The sequence below is a fragment of the Plectropomus leopardus genome, chromosome 18, assembly GCF_008729295.1.
Source record: "Plectropomus leopardus isolate mb chromosome 18, YSFRI_Pleo_2.0, whole genome shotgun sequence".
NCBI lineage: Eukaryota > Metazoa > Chordata > Actinopteri > Perciformes > Serranidae > Plectropomus > Plectropomus leopardus.
The window spans coordinates 14,420,431-14,434,126 of NC_056480.1; the positions used below are offsets into that span (position 1 = coordinate 14,420,431).

Here is a 13,696-nt window from a genome sequence, read left to right on the forward strand (position 1 = left end):
TGACAAAGTCTGGGTCCATCACATGATGCCATGAGGCCCAGAAAGACATTGGGAAAGAGACATCTGTAAATCAGTGGATACATTTTTGTGAGTGTCAAAAACCTCCACAAAATGACTCATTTCACTATCAAGATTTAATCCATTCAGTTCGATAACATTTGGAAGTCAAACAGAGACGCAAGACTGAATTACTAAATTACTACACTATTCAAGCTAGCAGGACATAGCAGAATTTAGCCGCTTTGCTGGCGGAAGTGGCCCAGTAGTAAGATCTGGGTACTTTTTTACTCCACTGAGCAGCTCTCATAGGAATGAACTGGGCGCTGCCTCCAAGCTGTATCCACATTTTCTTAATACATCCATGGGTACAAAACATGCTCAGTGAAGCCTGGTGTGCAATTGCTGCAGCAACTGGTGCACTATTATAAAATAAAAATGTCTGTGACAAAAGACCATAAAAAAACTCTGTATGCATAGCTCCATTGTACATCGGCCACCATCAATTTGAGTGTACCTAAAAGGGTGAGTACAACTAAAGAGGCTAAAATTAGCACACCCAAAAAGCACCTGAGCGGACATTGCCCCTTTATTTATACCACCATCTGCTGTAATCCTCCAGCATCACAGCTCCTGTCACAATGTGCATGTGTGATACCCGAAGCTCCCATGCGGTCAAGGAGTGTGTCCCAGCCTCTTTTGAACAGCCTTGTCTACAGCTGGCTTCATCCCCATCATTGATTCAAATCTCCCTGTTAAGGCCGGACAACTTACTGCTTTACTTGCTGGTTTTTACACAACATGTAATCTGTCTTTTTTACAATAACGTCACGTGTGAATAATCCCATATCTGATGACTAAATTCCATTTAGCTGCCTCTGTTTCAGGGTTCTGATACTGTGCATGCCACTCTGACTCACTGGGACATCATGACAAAGGAGCACAGAAACAGAGTCATCATTAATGCTATTAGTAACACCACGGCTTTCCCTACTATGACAAGTCAAAATGTGAAAAAAGACCTATTGACATCATACCTTCAGCTAAAGTGAAGTCTAATCAGCCATAATAAGTGAAAACCCTCAAGTCTGAGCCTGAGGTTGACAAATCAGACATTAAGCCTCCTGTTTCAGGGTCTCCTGATATTGTCAGATTTCTATAAGGTGCTTGAGATACATGCCACAACGTAGTAATGCCTAACACTGTACAGCAGACTCAACGAGATTAATACTAACAGATTCACAACCACAAGGGCTGAGTCACCCTGGGGGCCCAGCTGTCTGTCAACATGTTGAATGCATCATGGGTTTAAATGTGGCCACAGAACTGTAATGTGTCGTTTGGGTCAGTCTGTTTCTCCCTATATATCCAGCAGCTCCACATTGTTAAATGTGTAATAAACAAGGTAAATCATCTTCATTGCAAAAATCTCTTACAAAAAGAGGCTCTATTTATGGCATTCAGAACATTAATATAGCAGCAAACCACTATTTGCTATGCTAATGGTGTCAGTATATGTTGTATTTTACCACAAGTAGTTTCGACCAAGCAATCTGATTGGTCAACAAGACATTTAGAGTGTGCTCAAATCAGCATGAAAGCACACCTTCCTCATGACTAAAAATATGACTTCGCCAACTACTGTTCTTGTAGAAATTTTATAATCATCATAACGTTTTTCAGACTAGGGACAAGAACTTTTTCAGAGCAGCATTAATTGATGTGAGATACATGATGTCCAGGAACCCAAGCTAGTATTTGGAAATACAGCTGACACTGAGAAAAGTAACAGCCAACTCACTTATGGTATATATGTAAACTGACACAAAGATGAATATAACCAGCATAAACCACCATGGTCTGAACAGACACTTTATGAACACTGACAAAACAAACAACAGTGACTTTAAACAAACTAAAAACTCCATTCATAAGTCTGACTGTGTATTTTCATGGAAACAGGGAACAGAACTTGCAAAAAGATTGTTTTATTTTAGAGCAAATTGCCCATCAACATTTATGTTAGCTCACTGGCACTGTGCTGCAATCACACTATGGTTACCCTTGATATTGGGATGGCGTCATCACAGAAGCATAGTGCCCACCCTCCTGTCCCCCTATACTAATACCATGAGCAGTCTCCTTGATGAAACACTCTATACTACGGCTGCCAGCATTAACACATTAATCACAATGCAATTAAGGTCTGTACATAACATGTTATTTGTTTTTAATCACGTTAATCGCCTGCCGACATTCCTGTCCTTAAGAGGCTGTACCGGGCTGAGTTTTGAGTGTTGCTGCTGGTATCATCTGAAACTAGAAGACCTGAGGGATCCAGTTGTACCTGTCATGCTAGCTTGTCAGGATGGGGGTTGAAAATGCTCCAAATTTAGGCAAAATTTTGGCAATGCAAGAATGGCAAGTTCATTTCACAGGGGTCCCTTGACCTCTGACTTTAAGATATCTGAATGAAAATGGGTGCTCTGACTTTGTCAATCTTTGCACTATGTCAGTTACTCTGAGAATCAAATATCGAAGCTGATGGGTTTGGATTGTTGTTACTACAAAGTCTGGTGCGTCTCATAAATATGGTAGACTGCCGTAAGGGTCGGTCTGTGACAAAGCGTTGGCATTTGATGACCTGGGCTGGAATGTCATATACAGTATTTTTTAATTTTACATTTTTAAAATGTAACTTTGTATGTTTTCGTTTTTTCTTGAATAAATCCATCTTGCAAAACAGGTATTTCCAACACATACTGAGGGTGCCTGATTGTGCGAATTTTTGGTTTTTCATATAAGAGAATTACATCAATAGCTGTGAGCTTGTCTATTTTTTTAAAAAAAATTTGATTGCACTATTGCTTATCTTCTTGTCAGTTCTATGCCTGTGAATACATATCCTCTGCCAGGAATTTTATTCCCTGATTGAAGCCACAAAAATAAATGGAAAAAAAGTGTTGAGGGAAAACATTTATTCAGGTTGACGGAATCTATTCTAGTAGACGTTATGTCCCCGACCGCTAAGAAGCCAAAGTGCACATTCACCAGAGGCAGCACACACTGGCCTTCTACTCTCAATACAGCTAGAAAGCAGTGAAGCAAATCTTCACATAGCACAAATAATCTGCACTTACTAAACCCTTCATAGCACCTATTATGCAGGACTGACCAGCCCACATTTACACAGTACTAAACACAGTATGGTCATGTTTGCATTTCAGTATATAATGTGTGTCAGTGTGCATAAATGTATCTGACCCCGATATTAACTCTGTAGGAACTAAGCTTTCATCTCTTCCACAGACTGATGTAAAAATGAGTCTTATAACCACAAGAACATGCTGTGAGATTATCTGAAGATTGCTGTGATGTTTATGTGAAAGGCTTAAGCTTTTATATGTTATCATTGTGGTGGTATCTTGAACATGAAATATTTATTGATGGGAGTCCCATGTGTTAAGGAATGATTCGGGAGAAAAAGTGAATCAGACATCTCTCATCAGAACACATGCACCATTACTGCGGCTGTATTAATATGAATGAACTGAGGAAGCAATCATAAGGCCAGAGGTGTCAGTGTAAAAAAAATATTTGTATCAGATTGCATAAAAGGACTTTGTAAACCATTATTTCTCCAGTACATACTCATTGATTTCTAGTCCCCTTACTTTTCATGAAAACTTCAATAGGTCTTTAATAGGGACAATGCAGTGTCCTTGCATAAGCCTACTTGTCTTTCTTGTGCCTCATGTTATGTGAGGCTGTCACACAAAACCCTACTTCACGCTTCTCCCCTGATTCTCGTGCAAGGAGGATGCTTTGTCATTGACCTCCACTGCCCCAATCTGCTCTCTGGCATGGCCATGGGCTACTTTATAAGCTTCTTTCCCGGGGATTATCTTTCTTCCTGGTGTGCAAGCTAGTGAGCGAACAGGAAAAGCAGAGATACAGGTTTCGGCTATGGCCATAAAAGGCCCCGCCGTCCTGACTGCCCGCATTCTGTGTTAACATGGACACGGCGCACGGCTCTTAAGAAAGTGGCTCTGGCTGAAAATGGATTATTAATCCTGATTCCAAAAAAAGTATGAAAGGTTTTTTTTTTGTACTAATGCAACCCGACTTTTTCAAGTGTAACATCTTGTAGAAAATGTGGCGGGACTCTCTGAAACTCAGCATCATGTCATAGGTTTAAAGAGGACTTTTAAGGCCCAAGGGACATCTCTGAATCTCACAAAGCACTAACACAGTGCCCTCTCAGCCTACTCCCAGCAGCATGAGGGAAAAGATAATGTGCGAGTCAACAAGATAAGCATAAGGCAAATGCTACACTTGACACTTACATATACGATACAAGAGTGTATTTGCAATGCAAATTCAGCTACAAAATGACCTAAAATAGATTTTAAGAGGGTATAGACGTTACTTACCAAGTGCTTCCCAAACTGTAAAGGTCCCACAGTGAGGAGGTTGTGTATTCCAAGCAAGTCTTCTTTTTCTCAATCTCTCATCTAAACTTTAAATACTAATACTAACATCATCTTCACCCAAGGGAAACAGCATCAGCTCTAAAGGCTATCCCTGGCTGTACAGTAAGATTCAGAGCACCATCCACTCCCACTAGTCACATGATGGCGCAATCAATAAAAATAATGCATGAAGTAAAAACCTTTTCTAACCTGCTTTACATATTTTCATAACCCTAACCTAACCCTAACCCTAACCCAAACTAAACAGAACATTTCTCAAGTGCAAGCAGCCCACACTTATCCATGAAGTCCAGCAGCAGAATGAAGTCATATCTCAAGTTTAGATTTGTACATAGCACCACTTAGAACTGATCTCAACATGAAAGAGCTACTTAAAGCTACAAAAGTACCCTCAAGCCAACTGTCCTCGACAAGAACCCGAGCATCCCCTGCTGAGAATCGAAGCTACCATGTTAAGGCGCTCTCTAAGGACTGTTGTGATAGCTGGGGAAATGAGCTGAGAGCCTGTCTGCGTCTGTAACGCCCAATAGAGGCAGAGCCCACATAAGCCCTACTGGCCGACTCCCTCTTGCTGCGCTGACTCGCTGTTTGACACAGTCTTGATCCCTTCTGCTCTGTCAGATGGAAAAGTGGAGCAAGCCCTATCAGCCCTCCACCCCTCCTCCTCCTCCTGGTGGCTACGCTGTTAAGTGTATTAGTGTGTGTGTTGTTTCTGCCAAAGTGTTTGTCTGTAATGATGGGGGAGGGATGAGGAAATATGCAGAATTTTTTTTAAGTGCTTAATGAATCGTTTCCATCGCAGATGGGGTGAAAGAAAAGCAAACCAACATTATTTCAAGGATTTTATGTTGGAGGTATACACCAACAAAAAGAATATTTGAACACATCTGTTGGTGTTACTCAGTTTCAAAAGCTAATTTTCAATTAAACTTCCACTGAAGTTAAGAAACTGCCTTGAAACAAGCACTGAAAAACATTACAAAAAAAACAAACCCAGACAGATTACTTATAGAATGTAAATGAGACAAACACTGTGTTGGATAGGACATGTTGCAATGTGTTTGGCTTGTAAAGACTTAAACATATGGAGAACTATTTTTAGGCTGAACTGTATGCTGTCTCCTTGGGGATAACAGTCTGTTTAGCATGCATCCGTTTTCTATATCCATTTAACCCAATAAGGGTTGAAGTGAGCTGAAGTATATACCATAATGCACTGGGCCTATGACAGGCTGAATACACCAAGGACAGGGTCTATCACAGGGCTTACTTGCATGCAGACAAACACATTTATATTTATCACTTAACAGATGCCTGTAGCCCACTCCTTGTCTCTATTTGAGCTGTAGCTAACACCACGGTGCTTATCAGTATCCCAGGAGACACCTACAGGTCCTTCAAGGAATTTCAGGGGGTCCCCAGAAAAATTGCTAATTGTTTAATTTCACTATCTAATTCACTACACAGGTGAGCCAAAATGTGTAATGCCAGGGACAAAGTGCCTACATGAGCATCACTACTGAGGCGCAGCTCAGCTGCATCTAAGCTGCAGAAAATCTAAAGTAAAGGAAGTTTGCCTATTTTTTCCCTTGTGACACACATTTTTCAGCAAAAATAGACAGTAAAAAAGGTCTTTTGATAACAATATACTACCTTTCACTACAGTTTCAATGTCGATATCTGCTACAGACATTAAGCAATACAAACATATAAACCAAACTAAAGCTTTCCTGTTTCTGTTTCAAAATAAAAGCCCTCTGACAACAATTCTTCCATCAAAGTCACCTCAGTTGTTAACAAAAGGCTTTAAATTGGAAATACTAGCATGAACATGTTGTTGACAGTGCAGTGGCTGCACGGTTCCATAAATTAGTGGTCTAGCAGCTTTTAATTGTGGAAATACAGTAGTTATAACAGTAGGCAGCTCTGCAGTGGCACCAAAGCAACAATGCTGTCTGACATCACAAACATGCACCCCTCAGTAAATCAGTGAGGCAGCTGTCACATGCTGCTCACACATGCAGTGTGGCCAAGGTGTAAGAGTTATAAGAGTGACTATTCTGATTAAAGGTTTCATTTCCTTCACAGTTATCTCCTCAACTGTAATTGACTTCTGTAGAATTCTGGGCTTAATCAAATCTAACAACCCAATTTTTTCAGATGGAGGTCCCTGAAGATAAAGCTCATCAAATGGGAGTCTGTGACCGAATGTGTATCAATTTGGAGGTCCTTAACATGAAAAAGGTTAAGAACCACTGTACTAGCATACTAAAGTGGGACCAAGTCATCGTGGTGGTCACATTGCTGGTCACAAGTAAGTCTGAAGTCTTCGAACTCAAGTAAAAGTTCCAAGTCAAGACATGCAAGTCCTGAGTCAATGTCTTAAACTGTGAGTTTCGAGTCCTAAACAAGTCACAATATGCTCTTCACCAGATGTGCTGCAATTTCAACAATACAGCAATAATATATTTAATTTAGAAAAATCATAAAGACGTGTAACTGAAATTAATAAAAAAAAGTTGTGCTGACATTGCACTATCATGGCATAAAGCACAAGTAATCAGTTCCATAACAGAGTTAACATTAGCTGATTGAAGAAATTAAGTTATTCAACACACTGTCTTTCAATAACATAGTCTGGTATTTAAGTATCAAGCTAAGTTGTAATTCTTTTTTTGATTTTGTCATTTAGAGTCTGAAGTCATCAAATTTGTGACTCCTAAACTCTGTTAGCATATCTCAGACCAAACTGTAAGTAGTCAAATTGCATTGTAGGTAATGTAGGTGCCAGGTTTTGACAAAAAAGAGGAATATGCTAAATAAACGAGACAATATCTCTAGCTCCATCATTGTGCATTGTGAGTCTGACAGTAATGCCAAATCGATGTAATACTCCTTTAATTTAAGGCATCTTAAGACAGGAAACACACTTTCAAAAGGGAGAAACAATCCCCCGTATTTATGTATTTTCATTCATTTACTCGCTTGTTTGACACAGGGGGGCGTAACTGATGCCATATCAATGGCCATAATGCTGCCACAAGAATGAAAAAAAGTGTCATACACTTGGCTTAGGTCACAACTTGCTGCTATGTGTTTTTGTAAAATAAATGTGATTACATTTTGGCCAGATTTGTGTCCAGCTAGTTTTTGGCAGTGTGTAGAATATGCCTTTGATTTTTCTGACTTCATTTAAGGTTGAGACCTGCCGGTAATAAAGCTGATAGTGCTGCCAGATCAGTCTGAGCCCAAAGCAAGCCTCAATCTACCGTGTCAGATTGAGGATGTTAGAGCTACTTGTGCTGCACATCAGGCCATTATTACTCTACAGCAGCGATGGGCGGCGGGGGTAGGGTGGGGGCGCTCTGGTCTTTAACCGCTGATCCCCGATCAAGCTGAAGACCACTGGGGATTAGAAATAGGATTAAGTGACCCTCGACCCTTCACAAGCTTACTGTCATCCATCCATCTAAAGTGTATGTTGCAATCATCTCTAACTACTGGGTCATATCTTTTCAAGCACGCTTTAAATAGAGATTGCTCATTCGCCTGCCTTTAATACATTCTTATTTGCATGAGAGTATGTTGCTTCTATGCTACCAATACAAACGTTACAAATAAAATATGAAACATATGAGCCTAAATAAATATTTGAGTGGTGCAATGTATATTTTATAGATGCCAGCAGAAAGACAGTTTGCTTTGATTGAAAAAGCAGCAGCTATAGAATCAGTATAACTCATCTGGGAGTGGCAAATGCAGGATACAATCTAATCTAATACGAGCCAATCTATAATGCACCAGATATAAGATAAGTGCTGCACAGACCTCTGAGTGTGTCTATGTCAGTGGGGCTTCAGCCAGCTATTCCATACTGAGGCAGAGTAAGGGTCAAAGCTTAGAGATGCCAGAGGCAAGGTCAGCAGCCACCCAGCGAAAAGAAGCAGAACATCATCATTTCCCATAAAAGAGAGAGAGAGTTAGTGAGAGACTGCAGAAAAATTAAAAGGAGCTTTAAGGTAGACAAAAATGACAGCATGAAGACTTTCATTTTGGTGCCCTGCAATTCTCCAAACGTGGTCAAAAAATGTGTACATTTTTCCTCTTAATATCCTCCTTTTGCTTGCACTAGGCTCTCAGTTTCGAACCTTGTAAAACTTTTACGAGAGCTAAACATAACAGCATCTATTTGAGCCAGCGAGGCGAATGAATAAGAGTAGGTTGAGGAGACGGGCACATGGGGGAAGACAGGGAGGGATGGCGTACGCAGCGATTTGGGTGGGCAGATGGTGCAGACATATGGGCCTGTTAGGGGCAAAATAAATAAATAAACACTCACACATAAATACTGAGATGAACTGTGAGTGCCACAAACTGTTGGCCAACTTAGCCAGCTGAGAGAGAGCGCAAATGGGAGAGAGCTACTGCCGAAAATGCTTGCAGATTTCTAAATGGACCACTGCTGCATGAAAAGCATGCACACAGACAATTGTGTGGGATGACAGTAGGCTTTAGATATTTAGATATTGCTGTGCATTGCAGCAATTAAGGTGGATAGATACATGTACCATATATAATCGGTTTACTGAATGTGGATGCATTAGTATGCACTAAATATAGCCTCCATATACAGGTCAAAGACTGAAAGTTTTTCCTCCATCTCCGAGCTGAAATTCTTTTCTCCTGCTGTCTGGTTCTGCCGTGTTTGCCCTTCCTCCGCATTGCTATCTATACATTCTCCACCTCTTGTCTGCCTCCCGCTCAACCTCGATGCCTGTGGCTCAGTTAGAGAGACAGCCAGGTTGAGAGAGGTGATATCCTGGAGCAAACAAACGACTGCTTTGTACAACATGTTCTTTGCTCATATCAACTGCACGCTCCTACCCAGCTCCAGTCAAGATCTACTGCCCAGGAAATGGAGAAGGATTGAAAAACCAAACACTATACAGTCAGTGAATATACATATATATATGCTTTTGATCCCTGTGCAGATGTCCTTGTATATGAGCCCTTGATATAAATAATGTATAGATGATAAATCCATATGTGACCATGAGATTTTACTTGAAGCGCACCAGTTGGCAGGGCTTCACAGCTTCACACCCTCTCCTAATAGCATCTGCACCCAAACAGCATGCTGTGATGACCTCAGGCTGTTTACACTGAAACGGTCAAATCTGTGCATCAGCTCAAAATGTAAACAACCCATGGAGATCATGAATATCCCTGTCAGTTTAGGAGAGTGGGAATAGCTGACATGAGTGCTAAAAATAGACAAATCTTTTGATACTCCGGCTGGTGAAGACAGCCTCAGTTATCATAACTGGAACATTCTTGTTTTGTTGCTTGCATTTTCAGTGTATGTCACATTAACTAGGTCCTGGTCAGCCTGTGTGTGTTTGTGTGTGAAAGCTTCTAAGCATCTGTGTGTGCTCCCCACTGTGCATGTCTGCAAACATATTACACAATCCCTGGCAAACACATTTGGATGTTTTCCACATTCCTCGCAGTTTGAGCATGTTTGGTTGACAGACATCGCTGCCACCTTGCCACTTTATATTCTGTTTGGCTCTCTGCCGTCGTAACGTCTGTGAATTTAATTTGATTGCAGCTGTAATCTGCCGGCTAGTTAATTGACTTTGCAGAGCTTTGTCTCTCTCCTACCTTGATGGAGAGGGGTAGTTTGATAAGTTACAAAATGTCTTATCCTCTGTGCATGGGCCTGCAGGTCCCATTGTGTGCTTTGGTCACCGGAGAGTACTCCTCTTGCACTGCGCAAACTATAATGTGATCTCGAGGGAGAAGCTGAGCTAACCAGAATTTTTCTGTCATCCATCTTGTTGTCACAGTAGACAGGGAAGCCTAACTGTGATGACAAAGTCAATTCTTACAAAGCCATTTTCTCTGTCACAGATTCATCTGTCAAATGGGGCTCTTGAAAATGATGTTCATTTACAACTAATCTGTATTTGCAAACAAAATTTGGAGATAAATGATGCTACCAGGATGGCATTTTGTAATCAATATAACAATGAAACACATGACAAATAAATTTTAATTTGAGGGTCACTGGGTCACTAGTTTTGGAGCCGTTAATTTAATCACAGTCTTCATAAGTAGATATTTATATATTTGCTCAGTTGTCATGGAACTGTAAATTCTGCTGATTATTCTTTGCACTTCTAGGACTTTTCCATGACAACCAGGCAAACTTTGCTGATGAAGACTTTGTGGGCTGGGCAATATGGAGAAAATCAAATGATGATATTTTTGACCAAATACCACAATATTCATAGTGGGACAAGATTATAGGGTTGACTGTTAGTTCTTCTTCACAAAAAGCGTTGTCCCAACAATATCCTCTCCTGGTAGTATTTTTGTGGAAATATTTAAGCATTTAAGGAATTTTATTTTGCAGTGAAGGAATTTTATTTTGACGAAATGCATTGAACAAGTGGAAACCGTACATTTCCTGTGAACACGGAAATTAATTTAGAGTGGTACCTACAGTGTCATAGTTTGAATGCAGGGCCACTGACCGAGAGTCAGTATTTGATTAGTTGGAAATGAGAATGTTTTGGTGCTTCATATGCAAACCTTTTTCGAAAAAGAACTTCCCAATGAATGTCATCTGTTTAAAATGAACGGTATGTTATTGTGTTTTGTGGGAAGTTCATTCAGATAAACTGGCATGGGTAGAGTATATGGGCCAATCAAACATAGTGGCCTCATGGTGAAAGCGCAATGAGACCGTGACCTGGCACCAAACCCTGGCTTAATGCTCCTGAACAAGTTTGACTTAGTTATTGACAAAAAAGAGTAATCACTATGTGGGTTAATGGTTACCATGATCAATTGTGCTGGTTTACATTATGTAGTTCACTACATGATCCACATACATCAATGTCAAAGAGTCAGTGGCCTACATAGACACCAGAGAAAACCCGTTGGGTCAGAACTAAAGAATCAGGTCACTGGTGGCATAAAACTTGATTGTTCGAGTTACGCCAAACGACCACAGTGGAATTCAAAGTCGCAATCAAAACCTCATGGTGTGAGAAAAAGGCAAACATCAAGAAAGAGGACCACAACAGAGGAAAACCTGCTTCAATGAGGCATTTTGAGTGATGTTGCTTGTAAAGTCTTAGAAACACAGAGAGAATGGTGTTTGTTCTCATTGACTAATTTAATTAACACTAACAGAGGGAACTTCATTAGACTGTTTTCAGCTCATTAATGAAATTAATCTGACTGGGCATAAGCACACACAAGATAAACATCAACACACACAAACTGACAGACGCATGCATTACTGCACTGTACACTCTCACATGCACACATCAAAATCATTTAGAGTAACTTACGGGTTGCCATAGTCCCAGACAACGCACTGTGGGTCTGATGTACCCTGCAAGATACAGGGGGAGAAGGAGGGAGGGGGAGGGAGAGAGAAGATAAGCTGTTATTGCCAGTCGAGAGGATGAGTGAAAGAGCGAGGCAGAGTGAAGACAGAATAGCTTGTTGCCAGAGGAGAAAGAGTGATGCTGCATGGGCGATGGAGAGAGGTAAACAGACAATGAAAGAGAAGGATTGAGACAGACGGTAGGAGGGAGAGATGGAGAAAGAGTCATTGTCAGGGGACAGAGCAGCAAATAGCTGCTGCTGCAAAAGGAGAGAAGGTGTATGAACAATGAATTGAGAGTTAAGAGACAAAAAAGCCATTTCATGGACAATAATACACAGAAAGTTGGGGTCATAAACATCCAGTCGTGGAAAAAGCATTATTTGCTTAAGCACAACCACGGTGAGAAGTCGTAAATTAAAGTAAACAACTATGAAGCAGTGAAATGTACTTAAGTACAACAAGCACTTATTGTGAAGAACTGGTCCTCTCAGGGTATGTAAAGGCTCACCAAAGCATCTCTAAACATATCAGTATTCTGGGAGTGGATTAAAAACATTTAAAAAACCACAAAAGATAAAGTCATGCAACCTCTCACAATGGTCTAAACGCCAGTGATTTGCTATCCAGCTCTTAATCCATCAACTCGTTGAAGCCAAAAGCCAATTGTTGGGGGTCGAAAGGCAGGTGAATCATCTGGTAATCAAAGCTCAGTCACACATGGTGAAGAAAGGAAGACTCCCAATGACTCAATCAGGGAATCAATCCCAGGATCAATATCTTTAACTGACTCATCACAACTTGTTCCACTGGTGATCCTCAGCGATCTCTGCATTGATTGCTTTTTAAAGAATCCTCCGTGCCCTTTCAACCTGTATGTCTCATTTGGTAAGGATTGGATTGGGATTGGTTTTAAGGTGGACTCTGTGGGGTGTCTGGTCTGAATCCAGGATTCTGTTCTTACACTCATTCCTGAGATCAAATGCATTTAAAGTCTGTGGAACAAGTACAGTCTGAGAGAAACAGCTGACCAATACACTTTTTCGGACCTTCACAGTTAGACTGATCAGACCTCTTGTGTAACTACATCAGGTTCCCACAGTTGTGACGCCATTGTTGCACTGATGCAGAGGAAAATGAATCCCTCTCTGTACCAGTCTGTTGGTCCTTCCTCAATCCTGAATTGAGCCCTTTGCCTTTGAGCTCCCCCTCATGGTAAAGGGGATTATAGCAGTTCACAGCCACACTGTTCTGTCCAGCATAAAAAAGGATGATGTCCATATTAAGTAGACTTGCTACAGCCTGAGAGTAAAATTAAGAAATTAACTCCACTTGAATAAGGAGCAAAATGAAGATTTTCTGAATATCAGTAGTGTTTTAAATGAGCAAAAAAGGAGAGAAAGAGGTGATGCACATTCCAGTCTACACTATGAGGATTTATTTCTCTCAAAAGCAAGGTCACCCCTCCGTCTCCGAACACTTCATAACTGATCTCCCATGAATCAGTGAATTCTGGGGTCTCTGCATGGCTGGACTAGAGAGAACGGTATGATGCAAGGTTTATATACACAAGATCACAGGCTTGGAGATGCAGATTGATGGATGACGGCGCTTTGTTCTGCCTCACACGCAGACCGCCGCCGTCACCGACATTAGATGTCCCTAGGCGTGCATTAGCGAGGCAGGCTCTGTTAGCATTCAACTATCAATCAGTGTGCATCATGCCCGACTGTATGCTGCAGTGGGAGTGACATCCGTGTACTCCCACAATATCTGCCTCCTCTTTAGCGCCGATGTGTTGCAT

At 41.0% G+C, this 13,696-nt stretch overlaps 1 protein-coding gene across 1 annotated transcript in view; it reads right to left on the reverse strand.

The window, feature by feature from the left end:
• Positions 1–13,696, reverse strand: part of adgrb2 (adhesion G protein-coupled receptor B2) — a 243,880-nt gene that overhangs the window by 70,965 nt on the left and 159,219 nt on the right. Inside the window, exon 16 of the mRNA XM_042506819.1 lies at positions 11,855–11,898. Within this exon, the coding sequence (XP_042362753.1) occupies positions 11,855–11,898 (44 nt within the window). The remainder of the gene's footprint in view (positions 1–11,854; positions 11,899–13,696) is intronic.